General features: G+C 46.3%; 1 protein-coding gene across 2 annotated transcripts; it reads left to right on the plus strand.

Annotated features, from left to right (window-relative positions):
- The first annotated feature begins 11,797 nt into the window (after positions 1-11,797).
- Positions 11,798-22,726, plus strand: tmem125a (transmembrane protein 125a). Of its 2 annotated transcripts, XM_076170198.1 has the most exons (3): positions 11,798-12,080; positions 16,086-17,398; positions 19,969-22,726. In XM_076170198.1, the coding sequence occupies exon 3, from the start codon at positions 20,314-20,316 to the stop codon at positions 21,010-21,012; it is 699 nt and encodes a 232-aa protein (XP_076026313.1). In that variant the 5' UTR covers positions 11,798-12,080; positions 16,086-17,398; positions 19,969-20,313; the 3' UTR covers positions 21,013-22,726. The 2 variants fall into 2 exon arrangements, with proteins under 2 accessions (XP_076026313.1, XP_076026314.1); XM_076170199.1 differs by lacking the exon at positions 16,086-17,398.
- The last annotated feature ends 483 nt before the right edge of the window (positions 22,727-23,209 follow it).

The following is a 23,209-nucleotide window of genomic DNA, read 5'->3' on the forward strand; positions in this document are numbered from 1 at the left end:
TCATATCTGTCGTGCCAGACAGAAATGCCGCCTATTGAATTCTCACTCTGCTGCCACTCATGGTGTCTGAGTGACAGGCAGTTTCCAGACAGCAGACGGAAAAATAAGCTGGATTCACTCTGTCAAGCTCCTCTCTCTGAGTTATTCCTGGGTGCTGGAGCTTGGGACCAAAAAAGAACAAAGTCATGGATGTCTGTGCCTGTACTGGATGAGGGCTTTAAGCTTCATCGCCGCTCAATCAGCCCGGAGAGCTTTGGTGATGTGCTAGTAAACAATTGTTTGGACGGGTTGCTGGGAAACCGATTTTATGACTTCTCTATATTTCCTCTCTCCTGACCTGTCAGTCACACACCATCCATCATCTGTGACATGACCGCTGAAGACCTTCACTTGCTGCAGCCTCACAGTGCCACAAACAGAGCCATCGTGCATCCTGTCCCTGGCTTTGGCACCAAACGTCCCCTTCCTATGCACTTCCTCCAACTCCACCTGGATCCCAAAGTGTTCCTGAGACCAGATGGGATGCATAAGCCCTCCAGCATATTCTGTACGGTCTCAGTACCCAGAATACCTCCACAGATGAGATGCTGGAACCAACCTGGCTTCTCTCACTGAGCTCCATCCTTATGCCCCAGCTCCTCATCATGTCCATCAGAGTGAGTTCTAATTAGAGAGTGGCACCGGAACAATATTCTTTCCCTCATCCCCCCCACCGTCCCTGGCCTCCCTTGCTCCATTTCCACCTCATCCCCACCAAGCTTGTTGGGGCTTGCTTAGATTACACTAGAGCTAACAAACATTTCATTACTGCTCCTGTGGGAACACCATTAAATTCCTCCCAGTGGAGACATTTTAAATTGTGTCCCCAAACCCGCAGTATTACCACTGTCCCTGTCGTCGAGCAGCATTTCGATCCCCAACAACCTATACAAGAAATTCATTTTGGTCGCTTGTAACCGTGATCTCAGTCTTTCTGTCGTCACCCCGAGGTCACGGTCACATAGACGAAGCGACGTAAATTGAGAGCTTTGCCTTCAGCCTGGGCTCTCCTCTCACCGCGACAGCTCATTTCGTCAAAACAGCTTTGTTTCGTGTACCGAAACCACCTAGTGTTCACCATACATTACCTCCAATACTTTATTTGAGCTGTAATATAACAACAATGGTTGATGGCGGTGTCGTCTGCATTTGATCCCACGTTCCAGACTGTGTTATTCCCCCATAGGCCCAGATGATCTGTTTTCTGTTTCTATGAAAAGAGGAAATGTAACGTATCGCAGTGTCTTAATGGATCACTGGACGAGGACAAAATGCAAACCATAAACACTAACATCCAATCTCAGTGCTAAGCTTCCTCTTTTATTCTGCTGGATATCTCCCTGGCTCTTTGTTGCTGTCACACCTGTGTGAATCTTTCTTTTCCTCTTCTTCCTCTATTTATTTTGGCACCTTTCATTGTATAGTAATGATAGAAAGGAAAGAGGGGGGAGGGAGGAAGGGATGATGAGCAACACAGGCTAGATTCAAATGAGGATAGTGGTGTTATGTGGTATATGGTTAGAGGTCAAAAGGCCACCAGGATGCCCCCAAACCAATGTTGTGTATTAAACATTGTGACAGGAATCCATACATTTACCACAAGGGGACTCCCAGCCTGAATTGTCCATTCTGTCTCTGGTCATATAAATTCCCCTATATGTTCCCTGTGGATGATTTGATACTTTAGTGGCAACATTTCAGCTTTGAAAATTGATAAAATGATTTGCTTGTGCAGGTGGTAACAGGAAGCGGTGAACAGGTGCTAATCACCATTCAGTGGACGTACTGCAGGTGTGCGGAATAATGCTCCCAATAATTAGGATGGGTACAATGCAGAGAAAGAATTTATCTACAGGGATTAATAAAGTTTGACTTAATTAAGGCACAAGATGAAGTAGAAACGTTACCAGCAGACATCAAAATTCAATGAAGTTGAAGCTTTTAGCGAAGGCGTAAAGAAGCCATCTGGTGTCTTTTTTAATCAGACATTTTACAGCGCGTTTGCACCTTCCTCCCTTCTCCTCAGTTTTCCTCCTTCCTTGCTTCTTCCACCTCTCACTTTCTCATTTCCTCCGTCCTCCCTGCGCCCTGACACTGATTGGAAGCGAGGAGACAAATTAATCTGGGAAGCACCAGGTTGCAGCTTTCTCCGACACAGGACATCTACAGAATTTTTAAGGGAAATGCAACGTCAACTTTCATCAGCGCTAAAGGCCTGCAAGTGAGCGCGTGCAGGCACAGAGCGGCGCCCGGCTCATGCATAATCACCTTATTATGTCCCTGTGAATGGAATAGTGAATTGATCTGATTAGTGGTTGGATAAGAAGAGGAGGTGAGGGGGAGGAGGCCCGGCGTGGAGAGAGGCTCGCTGCACGAGAGGAGGAGAGATGAAGAGGAGGGAATGAGGAGAGGATGGGATGAAGAACTGGGTAAGGAGGAAGGATAAACATGACAAGAAAGGGTGACAAAGCAGAGGAAGATGAGGAAAAAAATGAGGAAAATGTGAATGAATAAACAAAATGATGTTGGGAAAAGATTTAGAATTTTTTTTTCCAAAAATCACGTAAGTCACAAGTATAGAGTGAATTATTTTACATTTTGTGAAATCTGAGGGAGGTCATATAAAACACTGTAAACGTTTTATCCCATCAAAATCCCTATCTTTTAATAAATATTATTATATTATATTATAGTGCAAGACAAATAAATGTATAAACATGTATTATTTTTCTTCCTCAGTCCAGTTTTACACCTGTCATCTATTTCTCTCTTCTCCTCATTATCAAAACCACTGAAATGTGTAATTTATTACCCAAATTAAGTTAAAAAACCATTACATAAATACAAATTCCTGCTTGAGTTTTCCTTAAATAAAACACTGTCCTCCTCTGTCTCTGTATATCTCTCTATCCGTCTGTCTCTGTGTCTCTCTCTGTCTCTGTCCCTGTCTCTGGTTCTGTGTCCTGTGCAGCACAGAGACACAGAAAAATACAAAGATAAAGAAACTTGAAGATGTAACATATGTAGCATAATAAAGCAGCACTATGTAACTTGTCATTCTCTTTATATTAACATATGTTCATTATAGTTGTGTGTAGGCGTGTGTCCAATTAGTCTGTGTCTTGCAACGTAGCTGCAATGTAGCTGGCTAGCAAACTAGCAAGTCAGTGACATGTTAGCGTGCAACAAAAACTTTCAGCCAATAGTTACAATATTCAAGCCTGTTGTAACTTTACTTTCGTTTACCTGACATTCTTGGATGACTAAGGCATATTGTAAAGTAGACAAAGCACCAAAGCAGTTACATAAATCTAAAGAAACTACAACAACAGAAAGCTAGAGGGCGCCAAACATTATACAGTGCTGCTTTAGGCTTGATGTTTGGAATGTTGTTCACACTTAAATACAGCCTGGAATTTGATTTAATTCTGTTTTCACTGGAGTGTTGAAGTGTTCAGTTGCTGAATTAAAGGTTCTTGATTCTTGAAATTCACTAAAAAGTCAGATTGATTGCTATAAGTTGTAATACAGCAAGTTGTAATCTTGCTCTTTAAGTCAAACACAAACTTTTTCGACCCTGCTTGACCGACCTTAGACCATCCTGTGTTCCCTTAATTTAGGATTCACTGCTACCTCTCTTTCTCTCTCTCTCTCACACACACACACACCACCCAGTCAGCGATTCCCTGGAAGGCACGGCAGTGGATCATAATTAGAGCCAATCAAGGAGGAGCATACAGCCTGTTACTTCCTGCCAGCCGGACCAGTTGGTCCATCTGGTCAAACTTAGTCGGCCTGTGCTCGGCTAACGTCCTCTCAGCGCCTACCAGATCAGTTTTATTTAAGGGGGAATAACATGGACGGCAGCATTCCTGGCAGCAAATCTATCAGACCAACATATGGGCAGCCTCTACCTGAGCATTGTTACACTCCAAACCATACGTGTGTTTGTGTGTGTGTGGACTGGATGTGGTCACACAGCTGCAGACCATAATGAATGTCTACCAACAATATGTGCCGCACCGACTGACAGTTTGAGCTATCAGAGTAATAGATGACATTTTCCTCTCATTTCGTCTCTTCTCGTTCACCCACCCTCCATTTGTCTGCCTCCTTCCCCTCCTCCTCTGCTCCACTCTTCTTCTCACCGCCCTTCAGTGTACCTTGCCCCCAAATAATTGCCTCCTTCAATGACTCATTGTCCATTTATCACCCGTCCTCCTACCTTTCCGATTACCCCTCTGCAAATCAACTTTCTCCATCCCTTTGTCCCTCACCACGGTTTATCGCCATCATTCACACACTCTCTGTCTCTTTCCCTCTCTCTCTCTTGTTGTACGGCCTGCAGCCATTTTGCAGGGACATCCCTCTGTGGACGTGAGTCATTAGTTGTCTTTTGTCGGGATTAAACTGCCTTTTCTCTCTGAACAAATTTGCGTTTCATTGGTCGGGCTTAGGGAGCGAATTCACTTTGTTACATTTTGTTCTTTTAAGTAAAAACTCAAACGTGGAGTTTCTTTTATTTGATCTTTAGTGAGCAAAATTTGTGCTCTGGTCTTTGGCTTTGCTTGTGGTCTTCTCGCTTGATATATCTTTGCATGCCGGCACAAGCACATAACTAAGAACTATTCAAAAACAATAAAGGAAACGCCTGTGATAATCAACCAATAAACACAGATTGCGTAGTTTAAGATATTTAAAGCTGAAAACAACCGCTCCTATAGGCTCCAACCTGATGGAGGGATGGCCACCCCATTAAAGTGTGTTAAGTCCATTTGGCTCAATTCAGCACTATTTTGCTCCCGACCGACCTCTGGAACATAACATTGGTGTCTTTATCTGTCATTTTGCACTGGAGAGGGAGCATCCTGTTATCTTATTGGCACTTGTTTGCTGGAAATAGCAGCCAGGAAATGGCTTCATATCAGAGCCAAGAGTCAATTTGTCACAATTTGTGACACGATTATAAAGAGGCCAGAAAAAACCAACAACTGTGGAAAAGCAGGAGAAAGTCTTGACAGACTGCAGAGTGGGGCGAGGATTCTCTAGGTCACACTTACATTTCCATTTGATTTAACATTAATAACAAAAGGATCAGTTTCTGAGGTTTAAAAGTTTCCAAGTTGGACCGTTTTGCTTTAATTGAGGCCTGTTTGGGCTTAAAGACAAAGAGCAAATGAACAGAAAAATATATTCTTAGAGGAGACAAGTCTGTTATTACCAGAGTTCCAGGTAAATGTCAAGGAACAGAGCCTGCTGCGGCGTTAATGAAGAACTCCTCCTCCACTACAGCTTAAGGTCATGTAAGACACCCAAAATAGAGTTTCATTAGAGGAGGAAACCTGATTTGGAAATACTGCACATTCCATTTGATATTCTGAAAAGCAAGTTATACTCAGCTAACAGTCTTACCGGCTGTAAGCCCGTTTCTCATTTCGTCTCAGTCTGCAGCTTCTGATAGGCTTGAAGTCAGAGTCGCACTCTTATATGCAGCAGTTCAGCAGCCTGAAAAAGACCAGAACATGGAGACGGACAAGATGACAGCAGAGCAGGAAAATATCAAACAGTCCCCTGAGAGAGACTCCACACTGTGAAGACAGACAGAGGAGACGAGACCATTGAAAGCAAAGTGCAGCCGCCAGATAACGTTTCTCAATGCGATACAAAGGCTTTGATGTGATAATTTCACCCAAAATGGCAAATTCGTTCTCGTATAAATGAAAAGTTACATTTCTAAATAATAAAAACTGATGTGAAACAGCCCAACACACTCAGAGACTCTGCTGCTGCAGTCTGGCACAACTAACAATTTGTTTACCTTCTTCTCTGTTTGTGCAATACCTTTTTGTATTTTTATTATCATAGATTGATATTTCAATCATTGCACCACAGAGAGCAAAATTAAAAGCAAACAATACACCTTGACAGAAGACACGTCATCATTGATTTGTTCTCATTCAGTGGAAAATTGCAACATTGGAAAATTCAATATCTCCTTTTCACCATTTTTGGCCACAGGAGCTGCTGTAGAGTAAAACACAAACTGACCCTGACCTACACTATGGGGACCTTCACCAGGTTGTCCTCTTCCAAGTCCAATTAAATCTTTGATGCTGGAAGCAAATGCTGTTCTGTGAGCTGCTTGATCCCAAGGGTGTAGAGATTAAAAACAGTTTGCACTTAGGACAATCTCATCAACAAAGCATGGAACAAAAGGCTGCCAGTTCTTTGTTTTTTCCTGGCAAGGTCGCTCTCTCGATCATTAGACGATGATATAACTCCATATTCTTCAGAATGCATCTGACATCCTTTAGCTCGCCACAACACATCACACTCAGCGTACACCAGCTGTCCAAATCAGTCCCCTGCAGGACCGCAGGAACATAAAGGAACATAAAGTGAACACTGAATTATATAAATTGGTCTCAAACCGCCTCAACATCTCGAGGTAGAAGTGCAGAATAATTCAGCCTAAAGTGATGTGAACACTGCAGCGTGCTAATAAACAGCACACAGCAGATTTTGTGTAAATATCTACGTTGACAGGAGAGCAAAGACATATGGGGACTGAATATTCCTATTACGTCTCCTGTTGTGGAAATTGCATATTAACTTGTGCATCCATGCGTGTGTTAAGTCCATGCAGAGGCCATGTACAGGTGTGTTCAGACACACATACAGCATGAGCAGTTTCTATCTAACAAATGGATACACCCTGTTATCTATTCAGGACACACAAACAATTGATTTCTGTTGTCTTAGATTGAGTCTTGGGTTTGGGTGCAAATTAGACTTGTGTCGACTTTACGGTAACGATAACCGCGTCGGGTGAACCTGCATCAACGAGCATCATTTGTTAGACACAACACTGGAAGGAAGCCACATATGATCTTATGTCATCTCATCTCATCTCATCTCGTCATCGATCACATTTACAGCGACCTCTTCTAAATCCTCCGTGAAGTTTTCCTCCTTGTTTGCGCTCAGCGAACCTCGGGCGCAAACATCACGCAAGTAATTGAGTCACAAACAATCACAGTTGAGGGTACAGAAACGCACACACACGACACACACACACAGGGCAAACAGCAGGATGCGTATTCCCATTCTTCATGGCTTCACTTTCCTCTGCTCTTCTCTCATACGCGTGCTCGGCTTTGCAGGTAAACACAGGAGGTGCACCTATAGTACTCATTTAGCATTTCAACATGACAAGAAATGTGACTACAGGGGAAAACATCCCAAATACGAAAATGCTGAAAAGGTTAAAATTGATTTGGGCATGAAGAAGTCCGTTTAATCAACCTCTCTTAGCAATGCAACAGCGTTCTGCACCTTCGCTCAATACTGCTCATTAATATCGTCCCAAAACTTAACTCATTCATCACAACCTTTCTGGAAGGCAGATCCTCTCGAATAGAGCTCACTACTGCCGCACTACTCTATGTGTGTGAATGTGTGTGTGTGTGTGTGTGTGTGTCTGTGTGTGTGTGTGTAAGTGTGTAAGTGTGTAAGTGTGTCTCTGTGTGTGATGGCCTGGCATTTGCCCTTCCAGCAAAAGAGCAAGTCCATATTTCATCACCACTACACAACTGTCTGGCAGACAGACGGGCATTTACATCCTCTCTGCAGTCCCTGTGTGTGTGTGTGTGTGTGTGTGTGTGTGTGTGTGTGTGTGTGTGTGTGTGTGGGGGGTGGGGGGCGATGGGGGGGTCACTTGATAAGTTGGTTTTGTATGTAAATGTCACAGATGCGCACAATGAAAAGATTAACTCGATCCCCTCTGTATCTGAAAGCTAATTGGATAGAAAAATACTTTGATTTCAGTTTTCGACTGTATAGATTAGGTCTGTGTGTGTGTGTCTGTGGGTGTGTGTGTGTGTGTGGGAGAGAGGGCGAGAGAGGGCTTGTATATCCATGTCCCACTCATGAATAAAGATTGGCTTGGAGTACAGCAGCTGCCTGTTTGCTAGCTCTCCCGTCACATTTGTTTGCGGCTGTCTAATTATAATTCATCAGAACACGAGGGCTTACATTTTAATTGCGATTCATTTAATCACAGCAACGCATTTGGATTTGCCGAGAGCCACATGGGTGGAATACAAGTGACATCTTGTTCCCTCTCCAAAAGTGTCTTTATTAAAGTGGAACCAAACACAAAATCAAAGTGAATAGGCTCTTATCAGAGTTTAGAGAGTTTTCTTCTGGGCCCATATAAGTGGATCAATGTGTCCTCGGCATCTGAGCGCTCCTGAGCTCCATGGGGAGCACACAGAGCAGAAAAGGGCTGGGATTGGATTCAAACCCATTTAACAAACTTTTTTAACTGTTAAAACATTTCTTAACATTCAAATTCAAATGAAATAAATGATTCTAAAAGCTATCCTGGATCTGGATTGGCACCAACATGTCCTTTAGCATATTCACTGTTAGAACCACACACTGCAGGCTCCACTGTAACCAAAGGGACAAATAAAGTAAGACTGTGCTGCCGTCCTTGGCACCGACACAAGGACGAAGAATGAAACCTTGCAAACGTGTGACAGAAATGTAAAACACAGCCTGGCTTTCATATATGAGCACCTAATCTGCTATAGACTGCAGAGGAGAGTGATCTATAATGTCGTCAACACACAGCTTATTGACTCTGCCATTCTTATTTTTATTTTGTTTGTACACCATAAAGCTTTTGAGTTACAGTGGAGCTGTGAGGCTACAAGTTAAAGGAACAAATGGAGGATGTTCATGTTTTGTGTTCAATACATAATTTCAGGTTTCCGCATTTTTTGTTGTATCATTTAGTTTAGTTTGATTGATTACTTCATTAGATAAAGAAACAAAGCAAGCTGCTATTGATCTCCGGGATCATTTTGCATGTTTTATTGCGTGTGTAAGTGTAAAGTGTAATTTCTGCTCACCACATCCTTAGTGATAGTTTGAAGAATTCTGCCAACATAAAGTCCTGTTAATTTAAATGGAAATGAGACACTGGGACTTATAGATCCAGGATCAGGGACTTGATCTGTCATTGATCAGCCTCTTCCCTCACTCTGTCCCCGTGAGTCGGTGTGTGTGTGTGTGTGTGTGTGTGTGTGTGTGTATGTGTGTGTGTGTGAAAGTCGTCGTTATAAACTTTAACAAATACGTATTCCTTCCTCATTCAGTGCCCTCACAAGGTGTGTGAATGTGAATTTCAGCCTCCACGTGCGTTCATGTGTGATGATGAGGAGTTATTAAAGAGACTGGATCACTAACTACTTCCATATATCACCAGCAATGTCCTTACCTCCTCTCTCCTCCTCTTCTCCTCCTCCTCTCCATTGATGAATCGCAAAGTTTTACAACAAACAACCACACGCTGGTAGGGTTTACTTGTTTGTGATGCAGGGAGGATCTTCTCTGCTGTGTCACCACCATTAAATGAATGGGTTTGCATCTGTCGAGTGCGGCTCCTCCTCTTCCCTCCTCTCCCCTCCTCTTCCCTCCCATGCAGAGGTTGGGGTGTAAACACAGATGGAGTTTTCTCACCAGAGGGAGCACCTGGAGAGAAACATGGCCGCTCTGAAGAGCAACACGATGAAAGATAAGTTATTGAGACTCATGGAGAATGTTAACATGGTGGCACAGAGCCAGCTTTGGTGAAAAAGCTCTTTTTGATGAATAAAATCACTTTTATGTCAATGTGTGTTATACTAAACTTGGGAAAGGGCAGGGGGGGCGGAGGAGGTTACAAGCATGCAGCCAACATAGCAATCATCCTCATTGCAAAGCCCATGTGCAGCACGGCCATTACAATGTGTGTGTGTGTGTTTGGATGCAAATGCAAAACTAAAAATGTATGACTGTTTTCTATTATTAAGAAAGCAAATAAAGACTGCTGCATCTTTAATGGAGTTTTTTTCATATGTTCTTTTCGGCATTACACACACACACACACACACACACACACACACACACACACACACACACACACAGGCAAACACACACACACACACACACACACACACACACACACAGGCAAACACACACACACTCACACACACACACACACACACACACTGGAAATTGTGATCTGGAGTGTTAACATACATGTAAACTAGTTTTGAGTTGCTTCAGTTTTAAGGTTTGATACTTTATTGATCCTCATAACTGTTAGGAGCTGTGAGCTGCCACACAGTGCAGCGCTCAGGTGGGGATCTACTCCTGTAGTGCCTTGCTCAAGGGCAATGGCAGGAGCAAACTTAATCAGTGTTGAGATTTATATTCTGACACATTTATCCATTTTATGGTATTCTGCTGTTTTCCTTCTCTGCAGTGTTTCATTTACACACACACGTGCGCTTTTACTGTCACAGCTTCTCACACAATTATGAAAGCAGACGTGAAGAAGCTCCCAGCGCCCGCAGAGTAAACATGAACTGCGTGCGCTCTCACTTCATCTCTGACTGTTTTTTTCCGTACGTGTCTCCATTATTAACTGTTCTGAGTATCTGCCAGTTTGAATTCTGTCATTGCAGATAATTGATTTAGTTCAGTTGAGGCCCACATAATGCAGCTGGACCAATTTCCAAAAACATCACCATAAATAGCGACACAAGTTAATTGCAAATGTAAGCAAACGACGGGCTGCCTTTTGTTTTTGTCATTCATGCCCACACTTCCAGCTCTCTTACCTCCCTGGGTGAGCGGAGGCTTCCTCTCCAGGGCGGATGAGGATGAGTGCATCATCCTGCTGGAGTGAAACAGAAAACACCATGAGAGGCCATGCAAGCTTAACAACACTCCCAGAGCCAAAACATGGAGAAGTAACTTTCATAATAACAATAATAATGATGAGAATAAATTAATATTTTACATACCAGACATTCTGTCCAAAGGGCAGCAACATCACAGTGGAATGAAATGAAAGCTGAAGGTGGTGGGGCTGAGTCAAAGTCACTTATGGGGTCATTTGGTTGATATAAAATTCATCACAGTACAGCACCTCCATAAATTATTACCATGAGTGGCCTCAGTGAGGATGAGCACCCTTCACCCTGCAATATTGCCTTTTGCATTTTATAGTGTTTGAAGTGTATTTATGCATTCTGCTCCACAGGGTTTGTCTCTATAATGTTATTTTCATTTTACATGGCGTTGCTTGTGTTGTATTACAGCATGTTTGGATAAGACAGCATGTATTGTAATATATAATATGTAATGTCCTTGTTTAGTCCTCAGTAACTCCACACACACACACATACAGCACCGCCAACTGGTAACAGCTGCCAATTACAATACAAATACAATAATGAAGTATTGTTTGAAAATTGGTTTAAACCCCCAATATATGAGGGAAGCTTATTCACTGCCAGCTGCATTTATCTGAGCTAATAAACTAGAAATGCATGCTGTGATTGCAACTGGCTGAAAGAATGAAGCCTGATTGGTTTCTGTACCTGAATGAGTGGAGAAGTTACCAGCAGTGTGAAAGCTGCCGATTGTTTATAAAGAACAGGTGCATCCAATTAAGCAGAGACACAGAAGATGCCTGGAAACCACATGTGGAACAACTGGCTCTCTCTTCTGTATGTGTTGTTTGTTAAGTGTTACGTTTTGTTTTAACTGTAGCTCCAATTATGTGGATCCTAGTCATGGTAACGCTCTCTCTCTCTCTCTCTCTCTCTCTCTCTCTCTCTCTCCTCCCCCCTCCCCTCCCTCCCTCAGTGTGCCAGGCCACACCTGCATTAAACGGGGAAAGTCCGTCCGGCGGCAGCGGCAGAGGACGCCGGAGCTCACACACACACACACACCGACGCGGAAGCAGCACGGAGCCCGTCGGTCGCGTCTCATCGCATCACTTTTCTGATACCGAGGCGGACAGATTCACGCCACAGAGAACAAGAAGAGAGACAGACAGACAGAGGTACCGGCGGACGGGACGGACGGAGACTTTTCTGCAACCGTGGGCGGACGAGCGGCGGATATTTAACGCCGGGAGATGCCGCGGATGTGCGCGGTGAGGAATCGGAGCCGCCGAGTCCGATCAGCGGAGCGCGCAGGTAACGGAGCTGCACGTCCCGTTGCAAGTTTAAAGCTTCATTTCTAACTTATTTCCCTTCTAATCTCTCGTATTCCCCCGTGAGATCGGCACGAAATGCAATACCGAGCAATTATTACAACACGTGTAGGAATAATAGTTGTTTTTGTTATTGTTTACACTTCTCTGCGCTAACTTGCATTGAAATATGATATTATCTAAGGAGAATAACTGTGATCGGCTCATCCTCTTCACATTTCTGAGACTATTGTGAATATAAGAAAAGTTTTATATTATTATGAGACAGCTGGCTTTACTACATTTTGCTGAATATCATCATTCTTCATTTGTTTTGCTTCCCTTTGCTTGTTTGTTATTTAATCAGTTTTAATCCCATTAGCCTCATCCACCATTCTGAACTGTAAAGCAGCTTCTGTTGTCTGCATGGAACAGCCCTCAGGCTTCCCACTCAATTTTTCTCCCAACTACAAATCCTACTTTTAATTCCTAATCAACAAAGTTAGCAGACAGGAGTGCAGCTTCACGGAGCTCTTGACACACACATTCGGAATTTCTTCGTTTAATGTTCCGTTCCAGTCCCTTTAAGAGTGGCAGCAAACATAATGTTGCCTCGTTTCAGACTTGCAGACTTTCCCTCACTTTTGAAAAGAGTAAATTGCTTATTTTTGTTTCCATTCAACAGCAGGAAGGGAAACGTGTTGACTTTGTATCACACCCTAACCTTTGCACCAGTGCGATGGCCAACAGAGAGAGAGAGAGAGAGAGAGAGAGAGAGAGAGAGAGAGAGAGAGAGAGAGAGAGAGAGAGAGAGAGAGAGAGAGAGAGAGAGAGAGAGAGAGAGAGAGAGAGAGAGAGAGAGAGAGAGAGAGAGAGAGAGCGCCGAATGCACTATAGATCATCGGTTCACAGGGCGATGTCGTACAATAAGAGGTCGTTTGTTGCATTGTAGAAAATCCATAAAACACAGCGAGAGGAAGTGATGCTGTATGCAAATTATTGCCTTTGTAGCCCGATCAATAAGCTGCCCAGGCATGACCCCAGTGTGCCACTTATAGAGCGTCATATAGACACGTCGTAACTAATCTAAGGGCTCAGTACCGGGCACTGGCACCTGATGACTGCCGTTTTCATTAGACAGCAAAAATGCCTCAACCATCTTTCTAAAGGCAAGGATGAACATTTAATACAAAGTCAAGGTGGGAACAATTTGTAATGGACTTCATCCTCAAAACTGCATCAATCACAAAAGGTTTGGGGGAGAGAGAGAGATGGAGAAAGAGAGCGAGAGAGAAAGTGAAAATATGCAAGATGAGGAGGGAGTCGGAGGATGACCCTGCAAAGTGGATGAATGCTGTGTGTTATATGAGAGCTCTGTATAGGTGAGTGTGTGTGTGTGTCTGTGTGTGTGTGCCTGTGTGTGAGACATAGATGCCAGACACAGAGTGAAGTAGAGAGTAGGACAGAATCTTAAATATCCCCGAGAGGCGTTTTGTTTCACTGTCAGCAGATACACAGAGTGCAGGCATGTAGTGTGTCGTCAATAGCAACCATACAGACTCTGTCCGACCCTGTCCCTAGGCATCATGCTATAGCATCCACCATAACCCAGATCGATTCCCCTCAACCATTTCAGGTCAGTGGGTGTTGGTGGGAGATTTCATCGCCTGTTTCCATGTTGAGGAAAGTGAAGGAAACTCAGAAATTCTCTCTGGTCGTAACTTGAGGACGACCCGGGAAAGAGATCTGTGTGGAAATGCACAATGTTCTCTCACACATCCAAAGCCATTAGAGCCCATACCTCAACCAAGGCTGTATAAGTTCCCTCCCATGGCCCCTGTCCACCAGATCCAGATCCAAACTCGTCTTTTAAAGTTCAGATTGGTGTTTTAATTTAGAAGAAAATGACCAAAATATCACAAAAAGCCTCATATGACAAAGATACAAAATTGTTTCCAAAATTCCTTTTAAAATTGTCTTTCGCTGATCTGCATTGTCATTCTAGAAGGCAGCCAGAGAGAGCATACCTCCACCAAGGCCGAGTCATCCTCCTCCTAACAGATGACTGACAAGTGAGCTTATAGTCAAACGAGATGCAGCACTTTTTGAAGAACAAGCCACGCCCCTCAACTTTGGCAGCCAATCATAACGCACTGATGAGGGATATAAACAAAACAAAACAAAGATAAAACTTTTTCACAACTTGATCTTGAGACAATCGACCCAAAATTGCAGAATGAAAACTATTTTGCAAACATTCAAAATGGAAGAGGATCATGCTAGGCAAAAAAGGGGCGTGGCCTATATGGTTGGATGATTGCTGAAAGAGCCACGGAAAAGAAATGCATAGGGTTTACAGTTCTAAACGTAAAGCAAAGTGGTAAACCACAACTGTAACCAGTTCTTGGATCATGAACAGTTTGAGATACGTGACTAACAGCGAGCTGGTCCAGTTACAGCGGGAAGACGACGAAGATGAAGACGGACAGCCTGACACGTTGGCAGTCACTCAGTCATTACGGCGATTATAGCCACAGACAGCCGGTATCTAATCTGAATATGCTGAGGACCACGTCTGAACCCTCCAGAGGATGCGACGGTTCGCGAAAAAACACAAAGAATCCTCTTCCGCGTCGTCAGCAGAAGGGGGCGTGCATGCTAATTGGTGATTTGATTAGCGTTTTAATATTGCAGCTGCGGCTGACGGAGGAAAGCAACCAGCTGCTCAAAGGTTCTTTTCCATCAATAGTGGCTTGGGCCGAGGGGGTTAGCACGAGGCTTAGTCATTAGACATTACACACGTCTAGCAGTGTGTATCGAGTGAAAGCCACTTCAAACTGGACCCAGCATGAGAGGATCCCAGGCTGCAGGGAAGTGGATAAATGGGGACCAGCGTGCAAGAGGAAGCTCCATTCGCTGAGATGGAAGCGCCACATGTTAGGATTGTTTTGTGTTGAGTCGATGTCGCCATGGTGCGTTTGTGTTGTGAAGATAAGTGTGCAGACTGGTGGGGATGAGGGGAAGTGCAGTTCATCAGAGGGGATGACACCAGAATCTAGCCGAGGACAAATGATGATACGCCAGCGCCAAGACAGGTGTGTGTGTGTGCCGATGTGTGTGTGTGTGTGTGTAGATGGTGGTTCATCAAGTTGCTTGGAACCTCAGGCGACCTCATTCAGAGCCAGAGGGCTCAAAGGCAAAAACAAGCAATTCCTTCCTTCAAAGTCACCAACACACACACACACACCCTCCATCCTTGATACCAAAATTGCCAAAGCAGACGGAAGGAGGCGGGAGTGATGAGGAACGATGGAGGAGATGTGAAAGCTGCAGAGATAAAGATGAAGATGAGGATGAGGAAAAACAGATGGTGAAGGGATACGTGTGTGCGTGCGTGCGTGCGTGCGTGCGTGCGTGCGTGCGTGCGTGCGTGCGTGCGTGCGTGCGTGCGTGCGTGCGTGCGTGCGTGCGTGCGTGTGTGGTGTCAGGGGGTTGGGTCTTGGCTGGTCGGGGCGGCGGCGTGCCACAAGCTGAGAAATGAGCTCGCTCGGAGGCTGGAGTGGGAGGGGCCTGTCTAGAGTTTGTCCTCCTAGAGCGCCGGCGAGACAAACGAGCGAGTTTGTGAGGAAAAATGGATCCAACGACTGAATAATTCCACTTGAAAGGGGAAAACATCTGTGCCCCCCCCCTCCATGCCGTCAGACTCAAGGATTGAAGATGAAGTTTCTGGCCTCTTGCGTAGTCAGGTGCAGCAAGTATGAAATGCGAGGACGTAATTTAGCGGCAGTGCAGGTAACGGCTAAAGCTACGCTCACCTTACAGGCCGACGATGCCAAAATACGATTCCCACACAGATAGAATGGAGGGAGCTGGAGAAATGGACAACTAGAGAGATCGAACCAAACTAATTGATTCTGGAGGCTTGTGATGTGAACATGGCTTCAGAGCTTACAGTGTGTGCAGCTGATCTAAAGTCCTCCTTCTCTCTCTCTCTCTCTCTCTCTGGCAGAGCGAGGACAGTGACACTGACTCGGCCTTTGTCTCCAGCATTCCCTCGACACCCTCAGCTGTTCGTTTGCGAAAGAGCGATCCAGCAGAATTCCCCTCAAAACAAACAACTCAGCATCCTCTCACCTGCAAGAACAGCGTAGAAGACTGAGAAGCAGAAGCACCGTCCTTGACCCCCTGACCCCTCAAATCCTCGACTCCTGATCCCTAAAAACCCTTCAAACTAAGCTCCAGACTCGGCCGTCCCAGACGACAGCCACTGAAACATCAGCCGCCCTCCCTCCTCTCTACGCCAGCCTCGTCTCCTCTCTCCTCTCCTCTCCCTCCAGCCCCCGTGGCGCTTGGCACCGACGCCCATCACGGAGACAGATGGAGCCAACCCTGACCCCTCTGCTCGCCCGCGGGGACGCCGAGAGAATCAGCGCCTGACTCGAGGAGGAGAGGAAAGGAGAGGAGGGGCGACGACGACAGCGGCGGAGGAGGAAAAACAAGGAAGAACGGCAGGAGAGGAGAGGAGTTTTGCGTTGTCACCACGGCAACACGCCGCCCAGTCTCCCGTCGACTCCCCTTCAGCACGACCCGAGGCCCTTCGATGAAAACACAGCACAGCGGGAACCTCAGCAGCAGCACCGGGAGGAGCTCCGCTTGGAGCTGGACGGATTCTGCTTTAATTACAAAGAAATAAGACATCTTGCTTTACGCTGAAGGGAAACAATCTGTATGCAATTATTCTGAAGTGTTGTTGACACTTTATCGAGCACCTCTGGCCTCTGTGAGCTCAATTAAACAACACGTTTGGTGACTTTGCCCGCAGCACCTGAGAGAAGCTGATTAGACGCGTTGTTCGCTTCACCTCAAGAGGCTTTCACCCGCCAACAGCAAGTAACACACACACACACACACACACACACACACACACACACACACACACACACACACACACACACACACACCTGAGAGCGGAGGCTGAGGACGGCTCCTGGCTTCGGGGTCCACGCCGTAAAGGGAGTCCATTACACCTCTGAAGACCGAGGGGAGTTTAGCCTCTCACAGGTCAAAACATCCATTTTGTGTCGGGGGCCCTCACAGTTTCACTCAGAGGACCGAAGCAAAGAAGTTCAGTTTCTGAGATCTCGTCGGATGTTTTTTCGAACGATCGGCTGCTCTGATTGTCTTGCTTATAAACGCCATAGGAGCCCGTTTGAAAGGAATTCAACGCGTCGGCGATAAAAAGGAGACGCTAATGGCCGGTGAAATGAAGGCAGGGGGCCGACGGAACAGAGGAGGGAATACCAGAGTCCCCGAGCTTCCCAGGTAATTGGAGGAGGGCGGGATTGGAGGGTTTCTCACTCCGAAGCACAAGGCCTCTGATGACCTTGAGAGAGAGAGAGAGTGAGCGAGAGAGAGAGAGAGAGAGAGAGAAAGAGAGAGAGAGAGTGAGGGGGAGAGAGAGTGAGAGAGACAGGTAGAGAGAGTGAGGGAGAGTGAGAGAGACAGAGACAGAGAGAGGGGGGAGAGAGAGAGAGGGAGAGTGAGAGAGACAGGTTGAGAGAGTGAGAGAGACAGAGAGAAAGAGAGTGTGAGAGAGCGAGAGAGACAGGGTGGGGGAGAGAGAGAGAGAGAGAGAGAGACCCTGTGGGACTCGTCATCATTACTCTTGCAGTATTTGCATAACAGCTGGTTTACAGTTCGCACTTTACTTTCAATTCCTGTCACTTCAAAGTAAGACATTTAGGAATTTAAAAAAAAGGAAATAGTGTTAATAATCGCCGTCACGAAAACGTCTCACCCGTGTCAGCGTTATTACTTTTTCCAATGGCGGCTTTGTTTTTGATGAGTAACTCAGTGCAGGTGTGCAGGTTGGTGTCCACAGCCTCAGCTAATTGGACGGAGTGAAGGATGAGGCGGTGATTGATTCGCTCTCTGCTCGCGCTCGCAAAGTCGTATTTTGTGAAATATGCAAAGTAGAGATGAGAAGTGGACGCTTGTGCTGCTGCTGCTGCTGTGTGTGAAGATTCACAGCCGAGGTGTGAATCTTCATCTTCCAAAGTTTCATTCTCGCCAAACAGTGAGATTTAAATTGTTAATCCAGCGTTCCATGTTTTGAAAGCAACAATTTGGCAGTTTGGTTTGTTGTGTTGCCGCAGAGATGCAACAATGTGCCCGTGTGCGTTTTTATTTAGCTTATTTATGAGGCCAATCTGACCCCGCTGATATGATGGAGGTCAGAGGTGGTAGGAGGGAATGCACAGGCCATTGAAAGTGGTCTGTTTTCAGTCAGTGTGCACTACAGCGCAGCAGCCGGGGGGAATAGGACCAAAGTGTTCAAGGCTTCAAAGTAGAGTGTAAGAATGAAAGGAAGGATGTGGAAATCTCCACGATGAACAACAGGAGGGGGCGGCTGGTGGCAGCACGTCACACACACTCACACTTACACTCACACTCACTCACGCACACACACACACACACATGTGGAGACATGCACCTCAATTACTGTGCTATTTCTGTGGCGCTACCTGTCAGCGACACCGAGCTCAAACCAGCTGGGATTAATTAGAGATTCAACAAACACTCTCACACACACACACATTTTCACACACATACGCACTTTACACCTTCAAGTCTCTTTTTAGCTCCAGCACACGTAAAAGGAATAAACACACCTGGCTTTACTCACGCTCCTCACACACACACCTTCACCTTTCACCATGCATTTATAGCTGTTCACTGTCACAACACACACACGCACAAGTGCAATCAGTCATCAGACAAGGGGGCATAAAAAAGCTTCTCGAGCAGCGTGACGCCAATAAACACCCTCATCCCGCGCTGTAATTACCTCACCCTCCTCTTCACACCTCGCGTACGCGCCTCATATCTGCCGCCGTCACAGCGGTTAGGGTTAGTCGCCGCTCCGCCTCGCCGCGTCCGAGGCCTTGAGCAACGCCTGTTCACACTAATAAGAGCTGTGATTTTGCATTTTCATTTCTGTTTCCCTAAACAGCAAAAGAAATACGATCACCGTTACGCCGACTCATTTCCTCAAAGATTAAATAGGGGGGGATGTGTGTGTCTGCGTGTCGATTCGACAGACAGACACATTCTTTATATCGCACGGCGGAAATCCGTGTGTGTGACGAGCTGTAATTCCTGTCAGCTTGTGTCGGGGGATGTGTGTGTGTGTATGTGTGTGTTTGCGCCGCGCACTGCTGACTTTGATAGTAATAAAGCTGCTGACAGGTTTTTAAAGACAAGCTGTCAACGGCCATAACCTTGAGGATGTGTGTGTGTACGTGCGTGTGTGTACGTGTGTGTGCGTGTTGTATATGTTTACGTGGCGTTACGGGGGAGATGGGATGAGGTTACGGAGTGCGAGATGGAGGGAAAGAAGAAGAAAATAGATGTGGAAGAAGAACAGTCCAGCATATAAAATGAGGCTGGACTGTTCGGTTGCGTGTGTGTGTGTGTGTGTGTGTGTGAGAGAGAGAGGCCAGAGTGTATGGTCGCACGTGTGTGTGTGTGTGCGTGGGCATTGTTATTCTTGGGGCCGATGGATTTGACCGGCCGCCTCTGTAGTGGCAGCTTATTAGCATAGTGATAATGAGAGACAGAGAAGGTTGCCGGTGTCAGCACAGCAAGTTTCTCTCTGAGTCCAAACAGCAACTTTAGCTGCTGAGACAAACTACAAACCTCTGCATGTGTCTCTGCTCCCAAGGAGGGTTGTGCTTTATTTTCTATTATTATTATTATTAGTATTATTATCAGCTGAAAGGACGCACAAAGTCTCTCCAGGAGACCCAGAGGAGCCGGATCCAAAGGGGTGAAGGTCTAACTCCTGTTTCTGGTGGTCTTGATCTGATCTCTGCGTCTCTCGTCTGTTCCAGGTGACTGCTGCCATCCGGCCAAATTGGGATTTTTGTGGACGCTCGGTTTCTCGTCTGGACACTGATGCGGTGAGACGGCTTCGGATCTATCAGGAGGACGACTGAGTGAACCTTTGATCCTGCGTCCGCCAGCGCTGAGCTCCCTCGGCTCATTGCACTCAGATTAGATTTAGATTAGATTGAGAATCTCCACGGACCGCCTGGGAGAAGATTCAGGTTTCATCTCCCCAAAACTTCTGCCGGTGAAATAAAAGGAACAGAAAGCACAGCAAAGATTCCCGGGTGGATCCTGCTGTCTCTCTTTGTGGTGGCGACCTCATTCAGCGGGGTCGGAGTGCCGACAGGATGCCTCAGATGGAGGATTTCCCCCCTCTGAGTGCCCCCCGCGGCGCCGCACTGGGCCTGGACGTCCCGGCGGACCCGGCTCAGATCCAGCACAGTATCTTGGAGGAGCAGGTGGAGCTGTGGTGGTTCAGGGAGCCAGGGAAGTCTCTGCTGTGCTACTGCGTGGCCGTGCTGCTGATCCTGGGCTGCGGGCTGGGGGGCGTCGGCCTTCTCTCCACCACCACCAGCGTCTCCAGCGAGTGGCGTCTGGGCGCCGGCACCGCCCTCTGCCTGCTGGCCTTGGGGGTCCTGCTCAAGCAGCTGCTCAGCTCGGCCGTGCAGGACATGAACTGCGTCCGGAGCCGGCAGCGAATCGACATGCTGAAGAGCGGCGGTTTGTCTGACCTCCTGGTGGTGCTGATCACCGGGCTCTCCTTGTTGATCTGCGGGGCGGTTCTCCTCCGCCTGGCGCTGGCTAACCACATGCCAAAGCCGGGCCAAGCTCTGAACGACATGTACATCTCCGGGGTGGTCTTACTGGCCGGGGGCGGGGCCGCGGTGTGCGGCGTGGGAGTCTACGCGGCGGCGGTGGCCCTGCTGGAGAGGACAAGGCACGGGCGGAGGTTAATGGACCGGGTGGTGAACATCTTCACCGTCTCCGGACACATGGACCACCAGGCCCGCAGAGAGACTACCTCCAGCATGGCCAACCTCATCTGAGACGCGGCCGTGTCGAAGATTGAGACGAGAGGGTTTACTGCTCAAACGTCAGAGGGAAACTTTATTCATTTTGATCAGGAAAGAGAGAAGAGCAGCTGAATTCAAGCCGGACTCATTCCTCACAACAAGACAACAAGATGATTGAGAATTCGGAACGGAGACGAGGACTCGTTTCTACTCTATGATAGCTGAACTAAAACATTACGCGGCTTCATTCACACAATAGAAAGCGTCCCAACTGCTGATTTGTGTTTATCTAATCTTCTCCTCCATTGTTTTCTAATCAGTACGACAGGCAAACTGTGAAGCAAAGTCCGACCCCGTGGCGTATTATCTCCGCAACGATCGCTTTTTTAGTGTTGAGTGACACGACGTCGTCCGATGCCAAGTGGTCAACGCCCACAGTAAAGATAAAGCAGATTCTGAATCAATGTGATGTCTTTGTGTGTCAGGACCAGGGCCGGCATTGGCATGTTTAGGGCCCCGAGGGTGAGAATTGGTTTTGCCTCCCCCCTTCTCCCTCCCACATTTGATCCCTCAAATGAAAAAAAAAAGTCTGAATCCATTTTAAGAGTTGGAATTCAGTCCACCACAGAGAACACAAAAAAGTTTCTCAGTCTTGAAAAAGCCTGAAATTGTCATTAAAACTGAATCAATAGAACTTGTTCACGATTTATTGGATGAGTTATTTGACAGCGCCGCCCTCCGCATCTATATTTGTCATAAAGACTAAATTGGCCGTGAACAAAATGTTACATTGTGCGGATCTGAAGTTATCGACTGATTCAGACCTCTGGCCTTTCGCTGCACTGTGGGCTGTGAAACATTTTCTAACCTCACAAAAACGACCTTCACAGAATCTATTGGCCTCAGGGAAGATGATATCGCCTCATGACAAGAAGTAATTTTCTTGCCAGAATTATCCTCGGCTACAGTAAAATGTCTGTATTGATGCTTTGCGGTGGTTTACTGGCATAAAAAGTAGGAGAAATGCAGATAAGAGCCTATGGATGGGAGTCATGTAGGAGCCGGTATAGAAGCTATGGAGCCCCGGGCGACGCTGACACCGGGGTTAAGTACGGCATGTTGTTATCAGATGAGGACAACAGTGCGGAATTGCACGCAAAAATCTCCGGTTTCAGCAAAAGCACTGTAGGTGCAACGGGTCGGGTCCGAGCTTTTCTCTTCCCAGAACCGACGGCTACTAAACTTGACACTGTCCCCTCGCCGCGTTTGTGTCACGGAGGGTAATTTGATAAAGTTATGTCCCGGCGTCCCTCTGACCGCTACCAGGTCAATCCCCCAAACGTTTACAGGCAGGTTAAATAAAAGGCAATACATGGAGTTTTGTTTTTTTCAAGCGGAATCGAAATTGAAATCGGCACAAATGAAAGAACATTTTGTGATTGTAAGATTCCCTCGCCTGCTGTGCTTCGCCTCTCATCATCACGACAAAGCAAAGGTTACAGAACACAGAATGCTGTCAATTCCAGCCGCGTGCGTGCGTGCGTGCGTGCGTGCGTGCGTGCGTGCGTGCGTGCGTGCGTGCGTGCGTGCGTGCGTGCGTGCGTGCGTGCGTGCGTGCGTGCGTGCGTGCGTGCGTGCGTGCGTGCGTGTGTGTTACTTGCATTATTGCCTCAGTCACAGTAGGGATAAATACTGTATGAGTGTATTGTGCATGTAAGCATACTGAACTATGTTGTGTCGTTATGGATACAGTGTGATGATCATCAGCTTAATGCCTGAATGTAAATGGAAGCCTGAGGTTGTGCGACAGCTGTGAAATGAAGAAACTGTTTGTTTGAAAGTTTGTTGCGCGTGAGGAACGAAAGCGTCTGCGGGTCATTTTCGGGTGAAGAAGTTCTGGAGGCTCAGTGGGATGAAGATGAATTCCTCACGTGGGAAACAGGGAGTTTGACATGTTTGAGTTCTAACCTGTGATTTAACAAAAAAAGTGTCACTTATTGTGCCCCAATTGTTCCAGAATGGATGTCACAGCACTTTGGATTGTTTGGACGTTTTTGACTTTTGCACATCAGCACAGTATTGTCTTAACTGTTCTTAATCTTTGCAAAGCCTTGTTTTTTCTAAAGCGTCCCTAACAACAGTGCAATATGAAGGAGACCTGGAATGTAACCTGCTGTAAAATGTGCACATATTTATACATTTCTACAAATTTTGTGGATGTGATTTACGG

This window comes from Genypterus blacodes, unplaced genomic scaffold (assembly GCF_046128005.1).
Source record: "Genypterus blacodes isolate CSIRO-AG114 ecotype Tasmania unplaced genomic scaffold, CSIRO-AGI_Gbla_v1 ptg000215l_1, whole genome shotgun sequence".
Classification (NCBI taxonomy): Eukaryota; Metazoa; Chordata; class Actinopteri; order Ophidiiformes; family Ophidiidae; genus Genypterus; species Genypterus blacodes.

Coding starts and splice junctions, on each gene's coding strand:
- tmem125a (XM_076170198.1), top strand. CDS start 20,314: ATGCCTCAGATGGAGGATTTCCCCCCTCTGAGTGCCCCCCGCGGCGCC.